This window comes from Cydia pomonella, chromosome 19, assembly GCF_033807575.1.
Source record: "Cydia pomonella isolate Wapato2018A chromosome 19, ilCydPomo1, whole genome shotgun sequence".
Taxonomy (NCBI): Eukaryota; Metazoa; Arthropoda; class Insecta; order Lepidoptera; family Tortricidae; genus Cydia; species Cydia pomonella.
Genome location: NC_084721.1, coordinates 9,258,467 through 9,278,603, shown reverse-complemented (window position 1 = coordinate 9,278,603; position 20,137 = coordinate 9,258,467). Strand labels below are relative to the sequence as shown.

The 20,137-nt window shown below is 37.4% G+C and overlaps 1 protein-coding gene across 2 annotated transcripts; it reads right to left on the bottom strand.

Moving 5' to 3' along the window:
* Positions 1 to 15,863: 15,863 nt before the first annotated feature.
* Positions 15,864 to 20,069, bottom strand: LOC133528154 (mucin-2-like). 2 transcript variants are annotated; one of them, XM_061865402.1, is made up of 2 exons: positions 19,841 to 20,069; positions 15,864 to 19,195 (listed from the first exon to the last, which is right to left on the bottom strand). In XM_061865402.1, coding segments are annotated over exons 1-2 (2,100 nt in total). In that variant the 5' UTR covers positions 19,842 to 20,069; the 3' UTR covers positions 15,864 to 17,096. The 2 variants fall into 2 exon arrangements, with proteins under 2 accessions (XP_061721386.1, XP_061721385.1); XM_061865401.1 differs by having other exon boundaries at positions 19,845 to 20,069.
* Between the last annotated feature and the right edge of the window lie 68 nt (positions 20,070 to 20,137).

Here is a 20,137-nt window from a genome sequence, read left to right as displayed (position 1 = left end):
TGAGAATGTAATGTCATGTGTATATTTCACCAAGCGCCCGGAACTTATTAACACGAGTGACTGCTAACCGCGTGGCTAGCAAACTGAGCTACGGCAAAAATGCGCCTGCCGCCCGCATCTCTCTCGATCCCCTTTGTCGTCTTACCCCCGCGCCCCTGTACCGCGCGGGCGAAGACTCATTTAAGGATTCTACCTATACAAGCAAACCTGGGATAATTATCATAGTTAGGTTATAAGGCGTCCAACTCCATCCATGGGTCATTCTCTGAGAATACGTCTGCGGTTACGTCTGTGCTACGACTCTTGTGTAGATCGCGGCAATTAGACCCGCATACATCAATGCCCGCAAACATATTTTTTGACAATGACCGCCATAACGTCCTACCAAACCATTACATATGTAACAAATAATAAATCACACGTTTAGTCTTTCCTATGCGTATTACACGCCTCCTCATTTACTCCAACAATTCGCGAAATATTCTCCCCAATTACTATTCCCAGAGGGGAGTAATCGTTGAAGCGAAACGAAAAATGCTCGTTAGCGAGATTATTGGCGAATGATACAAGATATTTACATCGGACGGGCTAATGTAGCAATAACCGGCCAGCCTTAACTGTAGGACAAAAATTAACAAAGGCTTTCAAATTTTTATGAATAAGGGCTTTATCTACTAGTTGTGACTAGTCGTAAATAGGTACATTTCCCACCCATACAGATAAACCCCTTATTCATAAAACCTAGGAAACCTTTGTTAATTTTTGTCCTTTCCTAACAAACACATATGTCAACATGATAGATAAGGACAAATCATCAAGGGTTGTTAGAGCTGACAGACGTTTATGAATAACGCCAAAAGACACTTTACAGATCGAAGACTCGCCCACCGAGGGTTCTGTACCAAATTAACTTCTTTATTAATATTTTTTTACAAATTTATAGATTTTAGACTTTTTTCTGTACTTTTAGTGTAATACGATATTTCATAGTTCTCGGTCAACCCTATAACGGTTATTCGCGGATGGTCTAAAACGCAAAATGACTAGTGTAATATTTTGCCTATATCGCTTTTAGTCTACATAGCGAACGGTCTAGAACGCAAAATGACCACTTTTTTATTTCATTAGGTATGTTAGGTTTGTTAGTTATCTTCAAATGGCCGAAGGCCAAACCGCCCAGAATAGGAGCCCCGCGGCAGCGGGGCTCCGTCGACATCGCTAACGTAAAGATAAAACGACGAAAATGATGTAGGCATTTTGCGTTCTAGACCGTTCGCGATGTAGACTAAAAATGATATAGGCAAAATATTACACTAGTCATTTTGCGTTTTAGACCATCCGCGAATAACCCCACCTGAGTACTTATATGGTTTTAATTTCAACTCGATAACTCCACGCGTTCTCGAGATAAAGGGTCTTGACAGACAGACAGACGGACGGACGGACGGACAAGAAACTGATCATATAAGGGTTCCGTTTTTTTCCCTTTGAGGTACGGAAACCTAAAATTAATATCAAATATGTAATACTTTTACCATTTCGTCTCTTAAAATATACGAAGCAAAATGATATATTGCCGAAAAGATATAATTATCGATAATAACTTGATTTACCTACTGTTACACGATCAGGATATATGTAAACGCCTAAATATATCATCAATAGACTTTTCACGTCAGCAGCTCGAACAAGGGTAATTTGCTGCTTAAAAACAGTGAGAAAAATCGCATTTTACTCACTGAGTGAGACAAAATAACATTCAAATGGCCTTTAGATTCCAATGTCATTTCAACGTGCGGGGCCTAATACAAGTTCGAAATATTTGGGTTCTATTGTCTTTGTCCCTTTCACGTCATTAGCAAAAAGAAAGAGACAAAAAAAGTGCATACGTAATTCAACGGTATATTGACGGTTTATAATAGACCCCCGAAATAAGTCGGACCGCATCGTTCCAAAACACCCTACGAATCTTCATTTGTAATAATTAATTAATGAAATAAAAGTTTAAAATTTAATAAAAACACCATATTTTACGTATTTTATTAAACAATCAAAACAATGAACTTATACAAATTTACGCAATTGTTACGCAGTAAATAATTCTACTTAACTACTTTTAAGGATCTCTACTATAGTTGACAAATAGTAGTATCCGCAATTCGGACCGTATCTTACAAAGTTTTTTTTTACAAAATTGATGTTCGTTAATTCATTATTTTATTGAAATATCTTTCGTTTTATTTTATTGCGGTAATTAAAGTTAATTGTTAGAATACCTTCAGAAAACATGAGTGAAATAGTGATTCGTCCGTCTGGGTTACATTTTTTCAGGTTGTATTTTTTGATGGCTGACTGACGTGAAAATTTTTGCATACTACACGAGATCAAAGTTGTTTACATCTCGTGCGCTTTTGAGTCCCTTACTACGCCTAAGATTCTAAATTATATTTTATAGAATCTTTCACTTGCACGGGACTCAAAATAAGCACTCGAAGAAATATCAAACTTTGCTCTCTTGTTGTACAAATAACTATAAAAAACGTCCAAAGATTTCACAATTCAGAGTTGACTTTTAACTGCTCTTCTTTGAAGTGACTCTGAATATCCTCTAAATAATGTCTAAAAATAATTAACCAGTTATTTAAAAAATAAGAGAAATACATTAATTTTCAATAACAATATAATTTTCTGTTACAGGAAACGACTAAAATGCACTATAAACCTCGCAAATTGTGTTTGCATTTCATTCGATTCCAACTTAATAATATTGATAACTGCATATTAAGATTATCAAGTCGCTTTCATTATTTGGGATTGATAGAAATTACCAAGTTCCTCACGCGAGCCTCTTGTAGTTAGAAACATTGGGGATCCTACACAAAGTAAGTGAACGCTGATAACATTCCTGACACGTTCTCGATTACAAACCACAATCACAGCAAAGGGTTTTCTCCGGTACTTGAAGAAAAGTCTGAGCCCTGTCCCTGTATTACCAGCGCTTACTGATCACAGAAGAGAATTCGACTCATGTCAGTGAAACTGTAATCTCGAGACTGGCTTATTTATTATTTACAGAGATTTTATGTGTTAAGTAAACTTAAGGAAAGTAAGTAATGTGGTTTATAAATAGTAGCATTGACTTTTGTGATGTATCTGGCCAATTCATATAACCTGTTTTGCCTTTTTCTGCGATTTTTTTTGTATTTGTAAACTTTTTTGTTGACAAAACGTTCATAAAGCATTTATTTGTTTGTATGTTGGTGAAAAGGCCGGACAAGTCAAAAAATACGAAGTCTATAATTTATCTTCCACATTTTAACAAAAAAATTCAGGTATATACCTAGGTACCTGTACGCAGTGTGTGCAACGTATGCAGTCAGCATCAAATAGATAGTGACGGCCAAAGTAACCAAATATATTGGTACATGTCCTTATTTCTATGGTAATAAAGTGTGGTACGATACTTACGATATAATTGGTCACGTTGCCCGTCACTATCTATTTGATACCGACTGTACCGATGCCTAAAAGCGAATCTGTTCTACGCAGAGTAATTCAACAACTATCCCAAGTAATCGGAGATACCTACTTACTTATACATACAGCTCTGATCTCGGCTAGCTTTAGAAATACTAGCCCTGCAAAGTTTACGTGGACCCTTTCAAGAGCCGTACTCATTACCTCTATAAAAGTTTTTAGAGCTGTTTTTCAATAGAGTTGCATTGAATTTGCATTAAAGTAGTTGGATGTGAAACCACAATGATTCAATCGCGATACAGTAGGCAGATAGCATCATTAATGGATTCACTCATTTACAAATCAAACACCAACACGTGGCCATTATGTTTCTACGCTCCATTAGGAATGAAGTTTCCTAAATTTACAAAGGCACTAACACTGAGACACTGGTGTCCGTGTTTATATTCAAAAAGCGATATAACACTATAACACGCATATGATTATATGACATAACGGTAGCATGCCAGCAAGGAAATACCGCGCTCGCCGGCTGACAGCCCAGAGATGATCACTTGTGCAGTTGTGCCATGATGTGACTTATCCCAACCGTGCCTGTTTATACGAGTCTTATGTAACGTTACAATGTTATTATTATCCATAAATGCAGAATGATATGTTATATTCTGAAGACATGCAATTATTCTTGCTTTTTTAATCGGCTGTATAATTCTTTGTCTACTCACATATCATAAACCGATGCGTTCAATTCCCAAAAATTACGGCTAGCATAAAGATAAAGTTTTGTTCGAATTTAAACTGTCGTGAGACATACTAAGATTAAACTAATTCTACGGATTACACTCACGTGTTTTTAGTCACTCGCGCGACATATTTATTTCGGAGATGTTCTCCTTTCTCAAGCACGAATCACGGCCGTACACGAATCCGAAATCGAATTAGATGTTATGATTGCATAAGTTATTATTATTATGTAATTCGATTTTGGAAATTTGTAATGAGTAATGACACTGAAATTTCAAACATCTCTGAAAAGAAAGGAATTTCTAATATCAGTCGAGATGACGTTTTATTAAAATTGAAATGTCAATTGCAAACAGTGTTATCAATGTTTCAATGTCGGTCGTAACACATGGTTCCTGAACACATTTATCCATTAATACTTTAAAACGTGCTTTTCTTTAGGTAATAATGCATCTTTTCCTTTCTTTACGCTCTTAAATGTTTAGTTTTGAGTAACATTTAAAATTGTAACAAATGAAACCCTAGGTCTAAACTTAAGCAATATTGTATAAAAACTGTTTGTAAACGACTGTAGGTTTCTAAAATATAATACATAAAAATTACATCATAGAGAGCTTATAATATGTGTGTAGATGTGCATATATAGCTGTACATAATTAAATCACTCGTGTGATCTTATCAATCACCCACGCTCGTATTTTAATTTATTTCATTATGTATCCACATAAACTCCACACACAATAACACAACAATACCGTATGTAACATATACGTAGATATTGTAGGTACTTTGTATTATAATTACAGTTACATATATTATATTTACGATGCCCTTTTTTATGCTCACCCTATATAATATAATGGAAGGCTAGGACCTATGAGACTACTCCCCATATGTAGATAATATATGTCTACGTGCCAATTTTTCTACATGTATTTTGCCTACAGGAGATAAAGTTGTTGAAAAATTGAAGCAAATAATATAAGAATGTGTTTATGTAATCTATTTAGATAACTGTCTATGACCGACAGCCTGCGGCTCGAGTTACACTTGCCTACTTTCCAACCGGTCTCCCAAATCGCGGTAAACCTTTCATGAAAAAGCTCTTCATGTCATCTCGTCGGCGACATCAATGGGACTCACTTGACCCAGTAAACGTGGACATTCATGTCATTTCTCGTTTATACCTGAGCCTAACCTCAAAGGAGCGTAATAAATGTTTCATGAACTGAAACACTCCTCGCCGCAGAAGCAGTGGGACATTTATTCCAAGCCAAAGAGACTCGAGGAAGTGAATCCTTTGGTTTAGTTTGGTTTGGTTTGGTTTTGGTTTGGTTTTGGTTTTGGTTTGGTTTGGTTTGGTTTGGTTTGTTTTGGTTTGGTTTGGTTTGGTTTGTTTTGGTTTGGTTTGGTTTGGTTTGGTTTGGTTTGGTTTGGTTTTGGTTTGGTTTGGTTTGGTTTTGGTTTGGTTTGGTTTTGGTTTGGTTTGGTTTGGTTTGGTTTGGTTTGGTTTGGTTTGGTTGGTTTTGGTTTGGTTTAGTTTGGTTTTGGTGGTTTGGTTTGGTTTGGCCGGTTTGGTTTGGTTTGGTTTGGTTTTGGTTTGTGGTTTTGGTTTGGTTTGGTTTTGGTTTGGTTTGGTTTTGGTTTTGGTTTGGTTGGTTGGTTTGGTTTGGTTTGGTTTTGGTTTGGTTTTGGTTTGGTTTGGTTTGGTTTGGTTTGGTTTGGTTTGGTTTTGGTTTGGTTTGGTTTGGTTTGGTTTTGGTTTGGTTTGGTTTGGTTTGGTTTGGTTTGGTTTGGTTTAGGTTTGGTTTGGTTTGGTTTGGTTTGGTTTTTGGTTTGGTTTGGTTTGGTTTGGTTTGGTTTGGTTGGTGGTGGTTTTGGTTTGGTTGGTTTGGTTTGGTTTGGTTTGGTTTTGGTTTGGTTTGGTTTGGTTGGTTTGGTTGATACATTTAGGTACAGTGTGCTTATAGCTAAGTCTTATAATTCAATTACGACATAATTCTTCGCTTGACAAGTTAAACTCACTCAATACAAACAAACAAATTCATACTTAAAACGAAGCTCATACTCGTATTATCACGGCGTGATTTCAATTCAGTACTTCGTAATTGGTAACGTGTACCTACTGGTCCATATACAAATTGTGATACGTAATTTGAGATGTTGAATCTACCTATAAGTACATATCAAGTACCATTTATGCAGATCTTCACTAAGTAATTATAGATTTGCTTATAGGCTATTTTGATGTTTTACTGGATATTAAGTGTTTTAGTATTTTATTATACACCGCATCCATAATAATACCGCAAAACATCATTCTATAAGTTTGCTTTGCATCTATTGTCGAATGCAGAGTCGACATACTGCAGTCCGTCTACGCTAAGTCTGCACCCACTAGAAAACAAAGTGAGGAAGTGTTACCATAAAACGTCATATTTTAATAGAAATTTGTCATTAATGATGACATCGCCACACTTTGTTACTGCAAATGCCCTACAGATTTAGATTGGTCCGACTCTACCGTTATGGTATCGTAAACGTAATCTATACTTAATAGCATAATGGTGCATGTTAAATAACAACCACAATTAGAAGCAGCATTCATGTAAGTAGCGCATATATCAAAAAGAGATGAAATTGAGAATAATTTGTGACTTAGAATCGGTCTTCAACTAAAATGTAATTCATAATTGGAGTTGTTCGCGTAGAACCCAGACTAAATGTTAGTAGTTATCGAAAATCTACTTGAATCAGATCAGTGCGCTGTTGAATGATACGAGTATTAATTAACCTGACGAACTACTAGTTGACATGGTTTATATTGTCCTTGTAAAAGTCCGTTAATTAACTCTATTCTTCAGAGGAGTTTCCCCTTCTGTTGATCCATTTTCGTGGAATTATTTTATTGTCAACCAGGGCCGAATATTTATTTTATCTATTATGAAGAATATTTATTTTCCTGCAACCCAGTTTTGCAGCTACGGATCCCTGTCCTAAATTCAAGAGTTACCCCATTTCCTGGGACATTTGGCGTTGAATCTTTTAAAGAAAAACCGCGATGCAATCATTTCAAACGGCATAATTGCGGATGTAGGCTGAGCTGCCGGCTCAAAGTGAAACTTTTAATTATAACGCTCTTAGGTACAGTCGTCACCCAATATTTCAGACCTGACACAGTAATAAATATCTTGACTACGCAAGTTAACATAAAAGATACGTCCTCCGTAGAAAATAAAGTCGTTTTTCATTTTAGATATTTCTGATGTCTCCGCTCTGATATTAGTGCTGACTGTACTTTGAATCATGCCAGGAGACATTTTTGCGTGTATTTTAAAGTTAAAAAGCCGGACTGCTATCGTGGTGCGAGCGGGCTTCTACTTTGCGTTTTTTTGTTTATTCCACTTTGAAACTGATTGTTTCATTTGAATTCGAATGTTTTCCAATTCGAGTGGTGTTAACAATCGTTTAGATATCTATTTTATTTTAGCTTTTCGCGCTGGGCACACTAAACTAAGCTAAACGGGCACGATATTAAGGAGAAATTTAAAATATGTATACATATATGTAGACTAATGACGTAGAAGCAGTATACATAATATGAATAAGTATATATAGGTAATATAGGCATTATAATCAGTCATAATTTATATACTCGAACTACTTACACACTACAGATACTTCTGCCGCACTAAACATAATATAACTAACACCTTGTTTTCGTACGATGTGAATGATAATTCCTATGACAGTTCTTCCAAGTCGCATTATAAAGATAGGCTTAATTTAAAAAATATTTAAAGAAATATGTTTTTATGGTATTTTTATTACCTAAATGCTACATTTCTAAATCAATCAATGTGCTATACTTCCAAAACATTTTACGTGTCGGCTGGTAATTATTAATAACTCTTAAACGGTGGCACATAGCAAAAAATGTTCTCATACGCAAATAATCTATACAAAACTGCAAAAAGGAGGATTCAGTACCCTTTTTCGCTAGGATCAACATTTAAAATTATATTAAAGCGGGAAAGTTAATTAAAAACACTTCATGGGTCCATTTTTCTATATTTTCGTAAATAGCTCGTAAACGGTGGCCAATAGCAAAAAACGTTGTTAACGCTAAATAATCTTCACAAAATTTTCTACAAAAAAAATCAGTACACTTTTCGCATGGAGCAATATTTTAAAAGATATTAATCAATTCTAGGATTCCCTTTTTTTAGTTTTTCGTAAGTAATTTATAAAGTATGACACATAGGTAAAAATTGGCTATACATAAATAATTTACATACAATTTACTATAAGAAACATCTAGAACACTTTTCGCTAGGATTAATATTTAAAAAGATTTTAAGCGGGAAAGTAAATTATAATCAATTTTAAAGTCCCTTTTTAGTTTTTCGTAAATAACTCATAAACAGTGGCCCGTAGCAAAACACGTACATATACATAAATAATTACATAATGTCATGATTTCTCAATAATAATACTAAATAGTGTAAGCAAATAGTGAAAGCAAATATGATAATAATACTAAATAGTGTAAGCAAATATGATCCTCGGGGTAGCCTGATTCCCTAGAGGACGCGTCCCCAGGCGGCGGATAGGGGAAAACTCGATGGAGGATAACACCTCCATAGGGTAGGAGGGAAATAAAATACCTCCCGCGGACCAACAAGGCCGGAGACGGATACTCCGCATCAAACCCCTGCCCCGGGCTTCTCCGACATATTCGGAGTAGAGGCCGTGGGCAGCGCTGCGTGTTTAGGCTGGGGCATGCAGAAGAGACGGCGGCGAAAGAACCCCTAGCGGGTCAACGGCGGCGCTCGCACCTCGAGGATAGGTGACAGTCTTGGCGTCAGGTGGCAACCGGCCGTAAAAACAACAATAGCCAAACAAAACCACATCTCCTAATTAAACATGGCAAGACACAAGAAACGAAATAGTATAATTGCTAGGGCGTACCCCCGAAGCGACGTAAATGCTCCGAATGCGAAAGAAGCGAACCGAAATGTTAGGGCGTTCCCCAAAAGCGACGTAGACAAGAACAAGCGTTCGCAACAGCAATTACGCATAGCAACGTGGAATCTAGGATCACTCACTGGTCGACAACAAGAACTGGCAGAAACTCTCCATCGGAGACGAGTCAATATTTGCTGTATACAGGAGACTAAGTGGAAAGGTGCAAAATCCAGAGACTTAGGACTGGGGTACAAACTTGTCTACTATGGTACTGTCAACAACCAGAATGGCATTGGCATTGTCTTGGATAAAGACCTGAAAAACCGCATAATAAACATTGATAGACGCACAGACCGTCTTATGTCGATCAAACTTGCATTAGATAATCAACCAATTATAAACATAATATCAGCATATGCCCCCCAAGTAGGGTGTTCAGAGTATGAAAAGGAAATATTCTGGGAAGACCTAGATGAACTTACCCAAATCATACCCCAAAATGAAAATAAAATCATCTGTGGAGACCTAAATGGTCATGTTGGGAAATCAAATTATACGTTTAACAATGTTCATGGGGGATATGCATATGGAAATCTCGATAAAGAAGGGATGACCATATTAGAATATGGCGCTCGGCATGACTTAGTTTTAGTAAATACATGTTTTAAAAAGAAACCCGAGCATATCATTACATATAAAAGTGGAGGAAAAGCCACACAAATAGATTTTATAATAGCAGATAGAAAACTAAAATCCCAATTTAAAGATTGTAAAGTTATTCCTGGGGAACCCCTGACTACTCAGCATCGAATCCTTGTAACATCATTCAGGCTGCCCAAACCTATTAAAACTATTGTGGATAAAACGGCCAAAATTAAATGGAAAGATCTAAACAGCGCGAAAGGAGAACCTCTTATTGCCGTCATTCACAAATACCTAATGGATGAAGTAGACCGAGACTACGTGTCGTCAAATGAAATGTGGGAAAATTTTGAAACTTTCTGTAAAGCCCAAGCAACAACAATGCTGGGTGTTTCCAAAGGTGGCGTCAGTACGGGAAAAGATCCTACGTGGTGGAATACAAATGTGAAGGAAAAAATACGTAATAAGAAACAGATTTTTAAAGAGTGGCAGAAGTCAAACGATGAAGATGGCAAAAATAGATATAAAGAAGCAAAATTGCTTGCTAAGCGTACCGTTGCTCAATCTAGGGCTAAGGCGCGTGAGGACGTATACAATAAAATAGAAAATAGTAAATCAGATAAAGAAATATTCAAAATTGCCAAGAAAAGGCACAACGCCACCCTAGACGTAAAAATAAACAAATATATTAAAGATAAAAACGACATACTTTTAACTGCAAATGCAGATATAAATAAACGATGGTATGAGTACTACGAATCACTGCTGAATGAGGAATTTCCGAGTGAACAACTCGTTCCTTTAGAACCAGTGCCGGGTCCCATAAATGATCCAACCATAGGTGAAGTACAGAAAGCAGTATCTCAAATGAAGAACAACAAGGCAGTTGGGCCAGACGAGATACCGGCAGAATTGTGGAAAACGCTGGGACCTCTGGGTATCGAATGGCTAACAAAGCTGTTCTGTCTCTATTTAAGAACATCAGAGATACCAGACTCATGGCGAAAAAGCCTCCTAGTGCCGTTCTACAAAAACAAGGGAGAAGTGACCCAGTGCGGAAACTATCGAGGAATAAAATTAACATCTCACACCCTAAAAATATGGGAGCGTGTACTCAACCAGAGAATACAATTATTAACATCCATATCACCAAACCAGTTCGGCTTTACTCCTTCCAAATCCACGACGGATGCAATACAGACAGTAAGAGTACTAATGGAAAAACACAGACTGAATAGAAAGAACCTTCATTTCATATTCATTGATTTAGAGAAGGCGTTTGACCGAGTGCCGAGGAGACTTGTGTGGCAAGCATTAAGAGCCCAAAATGTACCCGAGTATTACATCAAACTGATCGAAGATATGTACCAAGGGATCAAAACTCGGGTAAAAAGCCCAGCTGGTTTGAGTGACAGCTTTGAAGTCAACGTAGGAGTACACCAGGGATCGGCTTTGAGCCCGTTACTCTTTAACCTGGTCATGGACTATCTAACAAAAGATGTTCAAGCTCCTCTACCATGGAGTCTGCTATATGCGGATGATATTGCTTTAGTGGCCAATACGCCTACACAACTCCAGAAAGATCTATCGGATTGGATGACAGCCCTCGAAAAATACGGTCTCCGCGTCAGCAAGTCAAAAACTGAACACATGGAATGTCTGTACGATCCAAACCCAAATTATAGGACAGCTAATACCATTTACTACCCCGACGGAACACCTGTACCAAAAGTGACACAGTTTAAATACCTGGGCTCATTGATGACAGCAGACGCCGACATCGATGCAGACGTAGCGCATAGAGTAAACGTGGGGTGGCAAAAATGGAGAAGCTTAACAGGAATCATGTGTGACCCTCGAATGCCAATCAAAACTAAGGGAAAGGTATACAAGACTGCAATAAGACCTGCTTTACTGTACGGCGCTGAATGTTGGGCGGTCAAACAAAGTCATGAACAGAAAATTCATGTAAATGAAATGAAAATTTTGAGATGGTCGGGGGGTGTTACTAGACTAGATAAAATTAGAAACGAACATGTAAGAGGTAGTTTCAAGGTAGCCCCAATACCTGAAAAAATAACAGAAAGTCGGCTAAGATGGTACGGACACGTTATGCGAAGAGACGATGACAATGTGGTTCGTAAGGCGCTGGAATTGCCTGAAATAAAACGCGGTAGAGGGCGCCCACCCGGCACCTGGTGGACAAACATGACCCGAACAATAAAGCATGCCAAGCTAGATATAAAGACAATCCAGGACAGAAGTGCCTGGCGTAAATTAATTAGGAGACCCGACCCCACCTAAAGTGGGAAAAGGCAAAGAAGAAGAAGAAGAAGAGTGTAAGCAAATATGAATTTTACGTTGGCAACATTCCGAAAATGCCTAAATTAATGTGAGAGTGATGGGTAATGTTTCATGACTTACCTGGCAACACGTTAGTTAGGAAGTGGTAGGGGTAAGCGGAAGCTAAGGAGAGTGTTGTACAGACTCGTTCACTTGGATTGGGGAAGTCAACGAGACGACATCTTGATGGTAACGGGTTGAGCAAAGTTAAAGAGGCACTTCCATTTTATAATTAAAGCTATCGGATATATTTATAATATTAATTTATCATCATGATCATGGGACGCGCCAGGTATAGTACACCTACAATTTGATGAGATTTCAATAGTTATTTGTTTTACAATGGGGTAAAGTTGTTTAACCGCTCGTGCATATTTATTAATATCGAGCAAGCGAAAGATTGAAAGAAATCTTGAGCGTTGTGAGAGGGTTCCGTATCATTATCTATAAAAAGGGCAAAAAATCAAAGTTGTAGGGGAGCCCCCTTAAATATTTATTTTATTCTGTTTTTTAGTATTTATTGTTATAGGGACAACAGAAATACATCATCTGTGAGAATTTCAACTGTCTATCATGTGATACAGCCTGGTGACAGATGGACAGACAGACGGACGGATAGCGGAGTCTTAGTAATAGGGTCCCGTTTTACCCTTTGGAAAGTAACCCTAAAAATTAATCATTCAAAATCATCATTTAAAAGTCAATTCTACCAGCAAACATAGTGAAACAACTCAAAATTTCCATCTGATTACTTTGCCCCACATGTGGATAAAATGCAACTTTCTCATTCGTTTTTGAATAATCAAGAGGCCTTTTACTTAGTGCGGCAGTAAGCGGGTCGAATCACAATTCTCAGCGTAGAGGTAGCTGCAGTAAAACAGTTCCAGTGGCTGGTTTTCATGAATGTATATACTGTATATAGGCCATATTTCCTATACATAAAAAAAATATACCGAAATGTGAACTGTATATAGATATACACACATTACGACAGACAACGATCTGTCATCACCTGTCGCCCTTTGGAGCCCTTTCACCAAAGACTCTGGATTGAACCATTTGGCAGTCTCTAACCCCATTTTGCTTAGCGCGGTATGAGCTTGCACACAGGGAAGCGTCAATCAACCTTAACTTGTGTATATTTTGACCGAATAATATATTTCTATCTACCTATTCGTACCGTAAAGATAAAGGTTTTAGTTGTACCTATCTAAGTGTTATTATTTCATTTGGTAGCGAAACTTGTATGGCAGGGCGCAAATTACGGTTATTTCCAAACGAAGTGTAAGGTAGTGTGGACACAACACTCGTGCTTTTGCACGTGTGTGATCACCATTAATAAAATCACTGTCACGTTGAACTAACATTTACCCACAATTGTATTTGTTGTCAAATTCTTTTGTGTAACACTTCTAATAAATAATTTAAAAATGATGATTTTAAATTTGACTCTATTAGGATACCTATAATGATAGAGGCAGACCAAGATAAGCTGGCAGCCCAGACAGTGCAAGTATTATTAAAAGCGTCAAACTTCTATGAAATTATGACGTCTACTTAACACTTGCACAGGGTGGGCTATCAAAATCGCTGCCAACTTAGCTTGGTCTGAATCTAGTACCGAAACAGTTTTATTTACTACCTCCCGAAACATAAATAATTATTATTGCTGCCAGACCCTTTTTGACAGCAATGACACAGACTTCGCCATATCCGTACTAAATACATATTGTACATGTGAAAGTATGTCTGTTTCTCTGTTACTTCTTCATGCTTAAGCCGCTGAACCGATGTATGTAGATTCCGGGAGAGGACATAGGATAGTTTTTATCCCAAAAATCATTCTTTAAGGGCGTAAAAAGGGAGTGGAAGTTTGTATGGGGAATAACCGCTGAACATAATTCTTTTTTCTTCTTTGTCATTGTACTCTTGGCAGCACTCTGCAACCGTATTGTGTCGTGGTCAACTGCTGACACCAGGCACAGATGTTGCTTCTTCTTCTTCTTCTTCCCAGACCTTATCCCATTTACTTGGGGTCGGCCCTCCCTGTCCTCTTCTTCCATTCTGCACGGTTTAGTGCCAGGTGTGCGTCATTAATCCCTTGCTCTCTCAGGCTTTTCTCCACCGTCGTCAACCAAGTGGCAGGTGGTCTCCCGCTTCCTCGCGTCGTCGTAGGCATCGCTAAGGCTACATTGACCATATGTTCAGGAGGTCGTCTTTGAATGTGCCCGTACCACCGTAGACGTTTCTCAACAAGTTTATCTGTTATCGGTGTGACTTTGAAACTGCCCCTGATGTACTGGTTTCTAATCTTATCCAGCAGAGTGACGCCTGCAGACCAACGCAGCATGCGCATCTCTGTGGTATGAAGTTTGTTTAGATGGCACTTGATCGTAGCCCAGCACTCAGAGCCGTAAAGTACTGCAGGTCGTATGGCAGTTTTGTAAATGTTTCCCTTTACGTTTATGGGCATTCGTTGGTCACACATCACACCTGTGAGTTCTCGCCATTTTAGCCATCCGGTATTAGTCCTATGTGTGAGATCAGCATCGATTTTCCCATCGTTGCTTATAACAGACCCAAGATATCTAAATTGTTCCACAGTGGGCAAGGTAGTATTGTCGATGGTTATCTTGACATCATCAAATATGCAGGACATGTGCTCTGTCTTTTTTCGGCTGATTTTAAGGCTATTTGTTTCTAGAGCATCGGCCCAGAGATTGAAAATGTTTTGCAGCTCTTCGACTGATTCAGATATCAGGGCAACGTCATCGGCATATAGGATGTTCCACGGTACCGGCTGTTGATGTTTCCTCGTTAGGTAATCCATGGTTACGTTAAACAATAGTGGGCTAAGCGTGGAACCTTGATGCCCCAACCCTAATGAGAAGCTTTTGGTAATTCCTGCAGGGCAGACTATTTGAGTTGAAACGTCTTCATACATGTCCCTGATTAGGTCAATGTAGGATTCCGGCACAAGTTGTGATCTAAGCGCTTCCCATATTAGATCTCGGGGGATATGATCAAAGGCTTTTTCCAAATCGATGAAAACCATATGTAAATTCGTCTTGTTTCTCTTTGCTTTTTCGATTAGAATTCTAATGGCCTGTATAGCATCTGATGTGCTCTTGCCTGATACGAAACCACACTGATTGGGTGTCAGCTCTACTATGTTGTTCAATCTGTTGTTTATAATCCGCTCCCAGATCTTTAGAGTGTGAGACATCAGTTTAATTGCTCTATAGTTTCCACACTCTCTTACGTCACCCTTCCCTTTGTAAAAGGGTATGAGATGACTTTTGTGCATCCTATCCCCCAGGCACAGATGTTGCTTGCCGTACGATTTCTCACCATTTTACAATACATATACTTAATAACTTAATGACATCAATCACCACCACTTGCCTTACTTATCAGGTGAGATCGTGGTCAAACACCTGCCTATACTCCATAAAAAAAAAAACATAATTACGTAAGTAGATGAAATTTGGTATGGAGATAGTTTGAGTTGTAGGGATAAAGAATTGTTTTTATTGCCCGAAATCATACCTTAAGGGTGTAAAAAGGGAGGAGGGGGGTTAGATATTTATAAAGGGGGATAATTACTTCTTAAAAAGCTAGTACATTATCGGAAAAGGACCTTAAGTTTTCTCAAAGTAGCTACCTAGTTTACCCAAAATAAACCAAACTTTATATCTTTATGCTTTATTCCACAAATAACTTACATAACTATTATAAAATAAGTACCAATTATATTTAAAAAAAAAACTATGTTACACGGCTCTAGCGCAGTGGGCCAGTCTTTCTACTTTAAAATACATGTACGCATGTACTTAAATAATGATTGGTATAACTTAGTTAAATATTATAAGTACCTAACTGTCCGTCTTGTGATAAGGGCTATAAAGCCGATTATTTTTTATCAAATTGCTTTGTTATTGGGTCGTTCGAAATTCAAATAAGAAATATGTTCTAACAAATCGTTATCTTTATGCTGGTCCTAATTTGCAGGTCGCGAGTATCTACTCGTCGACTTTAATGGTTGAGTACGGTTGTTGACACATGTTGTATTATAGAACTAAATCTAGTTAAATAGATAGAAAATGAGCAATTTATCACAATCAATTGGAAACTTAATTAATATATTGGAATAGTAAAAAATACAATATAAAGTTTCAAAATGTAAGTATTTTTTATACATTCATAAAATAATGGTACTATTCCTATATATACTATATTCCTTACATTTTATTAAGACACGTTTGTTATAGCAACTATATACACAAACGCAATATTTGACCTACAAAATCGCAATTGGAAGCGAATGTATGGAATTTAGTATGGGGGTGGGGTAGCCCATCATAACTGGTGAATTTACAATATAACTTGTTTAAGAAGCATAACTAAGAGTCGCCAGGGTGCCTCCCTAAATGCCCATATGATGGAAATATTTGCTGTCCTTGGATGAGGTCCTGGTAGCTCGATGGCAGCTTACTGGTCTAGCGATCCAGCGGTCGTGAATTCAAGTCTCACCCAAGACAGTAAATTATTCCACTTTTAAATTTATTCTAACTTACTTTAGTCAATTATATTGAACTGGCCAATTGTGTCTCGCCGCGGTCAAGAGGACAAAACCAAATTGTTCTACAAAAGAGATTAACGAGCCAAAATCTTTTTCAGTAGTTACTTACCTAATTTTGTTTAATTGTTTAAGTAATATAGTTGAAAAAGTATTATTTTACTTCACTCATAGAAACCACTGTGTGGTCTACTACCAGGACACCTTCCTTATACTGTGCTACTACGGTAGGTACTTGAGTGATAAATTCACGACTGTATAAAATACTATTTTCATTTCATTTCATTTAACGACTTCTACGCGTACAAGGAAGCAGGTATCTAAGTACTATTCATAATATCTACTAATAATAAGGAATGTTTTCAGTGGTGGTAGATCTCCGGTGGCGAGGCTTCTTTACCCATTTCTTCTTTGTTGTAGGATACGTTTTTGTAAAGGTAGCTGTTGTTGTAGGAGTGGTAGTGGGATGGGTAGTAGTTTTACTAGTAGGAATGGTCGTTGTCTTAGTCGTAGGTTTGGTAGTCGTGGTAGTGGTAGGAATGGTAGTTGTCTTAGTTGTACGTTTGGTAGTCTTTGTAGTGGTAGGAGTGGCAGTTGTCTTAGTTGTAGGTTTGGTATTCGTTGTAGTAATAGGAGTTGTGATTGTCTTAGTTGTAGGTGTGTTAGTAGTAGTAGTTGTGGGAGTGGTAATTGCCTTAGTTGTATGTTTGGTAGTAGTTGTAATAGCAGGAGTTGCAGTTTTCTTAGTTGTAGTTTTGGTAGTAGTTGTAGTGGTAGGAGTGGCAATTGTCTTAGTTTTAGTGATAGGAGTGGTGATTGTCTTAGTTGTAGGTGTGTTAGTGGTAGTAGTGTTGGGAGTGGTAAATGTCTTAGTTGTAGGTTTAGTAGTAGTTGTAGTAGCAGGAGTGACGGTTCTCTTAGTTGTAAGTTTGATAGTGGTTGTAGTGGTAGGAGTGGCAGTTGTCTTAGTTGTAGTTGTAGTGATAGGAGTGGTAAATGTCTTAGTTGTAGGTTTGGTAATAGTTGTAGTAGCAGGAGGGACAGTTGTCTTAGTTGTAGGTTTGGTAGTCGTTGTAGTGGTAGTAGTGTCAGTTGTTTTAGTTGTAGTGATAGGAGTGGTAATTGTCTTAGTTGTAGGTGTGTTAGTAGTAGTAATGTTCGAAGTGGTAAATGTTTTAGTTGTAGGTTTGGTAGTAGTTGTAGTAGCAGGAGAGACGGTTGTCGTAGTTGTAGGTTTGGTAGTGGTGGGAGTGTTGGTGGTATTAGTTGTAGGTATGGTAGTCGTTGTAGTAGTATGAGCGGCAGTTGTCTTCGTTGTAGGTTTGGTAGTCGTTGAAGTTGTAGGAGTGGCAGTTGTCTTAGTTGTAGGTTTGGTAGTTGTTGCTTTGGTAGTGGTAGGAGGGTTAGTGTTAGTTATAGCTGTTATAGTAATATGAGTGGTAGCGGGATTGGTAGGTGCTTTGGATGTAGTAGTGGTAATGTTAGTAGGAGTTACTTTAGTAGCAGATGTAATATTAGCTTTAGTAGTGTGAATCATATTTATTTCAGCTGTAGTGGGTATATTCGTAGCTTTAGTAAAATGATTGGTAATGGGATAAGTAGTATTTTTTATAGAAGAAGTGGCAGTTGACTTGGATGTTTTGTTAAGACTGTTGATAACGGGTTTTGAAGTACCTTTGGTAGTACGTGTAATATTTATTTTAGCAGTATATTTTGTAGTGGTTTTGGTAATTATTTCAGTTGTATGCAATAAGTTATTAGTAGAGTTTCTAGAAGGGTCAATGAAAGGCGTAGTGAAAGTGACAACAGGTGAGGAGCCAATATTATTAATTGGCAGATTTGATTTAGTTTTTGTAAAAATCGACATGGTCGTGGGAATAGTAATTAGATTGCTAGTTTTCACCTTAGCATTTGTAAATAATGCAAACCGGGTTGCATGTGTCGGAATTGTAATATTTGTACGTGGACGTTTAGAACGGATAATATCATGGTGCTGGTGAGTAATTTTATGGTGCAAAATAATTTGACTTCTAACAGTAGATACTCCTCTGTTTTCAACAATAGTTTTAGTCCTTTTTGTAATTCGAGTATTCACAGTAGAATCATTTTTAATATTTCGAGTGGTCGTCGTTTCGGCGTTTTTCTTCTGGTAAGACGGCAACGTCCTAGGAATTATGTGTGCAATTATATCTAAGCGCTCTCTATCACTATAGTGCACTTTAGTATTTGTAGCCCTAATTTTTGAAGTTCGGCTGCCATTATCTTCTGCACGTTGAATCATTATTTGTCTCAAAATACCAAGTGGAAGCCAATGGCTCGGTACTTCAGCTTCTATAGGATTTTTGAGAAAGATGATAGGATCCTGTGCGGCCTTAGGCCATTTTGCGTCGTCACTGTACACTGACGCATATTTCCATGCTAATAGCAGGATTATTATTAGCACTGAAAAAGTTATATAATTTTTATGAGACTGACTTACATTTATAGCTTACTGATACTTCACACTTACTTTAAAATAACATCGAAGTTGACATTATTTCAGTTGACATTATTTTAGTTACTACTTATTATCTTTCCTACGTCGCATATAAATCATATAATAATAAAGAGCATATCGATATTTTGACTACATACTTAACCTGTTATTTTTTAATATTCATTACGTCATAATGCTAGCTTCCGAGTAATAAGTACCTATTATATTATAAATGAATTAATTTTACCATATATTAATAGTAAGGCACACTTATGTTTCGAAACTATTCATGAACGAACGCACTAATCATCTAGAACGATTTTTTAGCATTAGAAAGAAGGTAAGCGATTGTGATGTGTTCTTTAAAATAATCGGACAGACAGACGGACATGACGAATCTATAAGGGTTCCGTTTTTTGCCATTTGGCTACGGAACCCTAAAAACACTTGAAAAATAAGTCATAGGACAATATGTAACAATTACAAATCATGCATGTACTATATGTAGTCTACCTTTCTTCTAATGCCAATGCTAAAAAAACGAACTATATTTAAGGAAACTATATACATACACATATGTTGCAGGTGTTTGACAAAACAGTGTTACCTACTTACTGTCAAGTTATGCAGGTCCACATAACACCTAACTTATTCAATATCCAATTAATTTGACATTCGAAGAACACTTCTCCAGTGCCGTCATCATCAAATGGCCTCACATGTCCAATATTATTAATATTAATACAGTAAAGCAGGTTTCGTGAAATACCGACGATAAGTTGATATAAACATTCTTGCAGGCAGCGAAGCAGAAAAATCGATTAAAGGCTTTAACGATTTCTATGGCCACGGTTACAAGTCCACCCAAATGATTAAAATGCATTAGATATTTACTTGTACTTTTACAC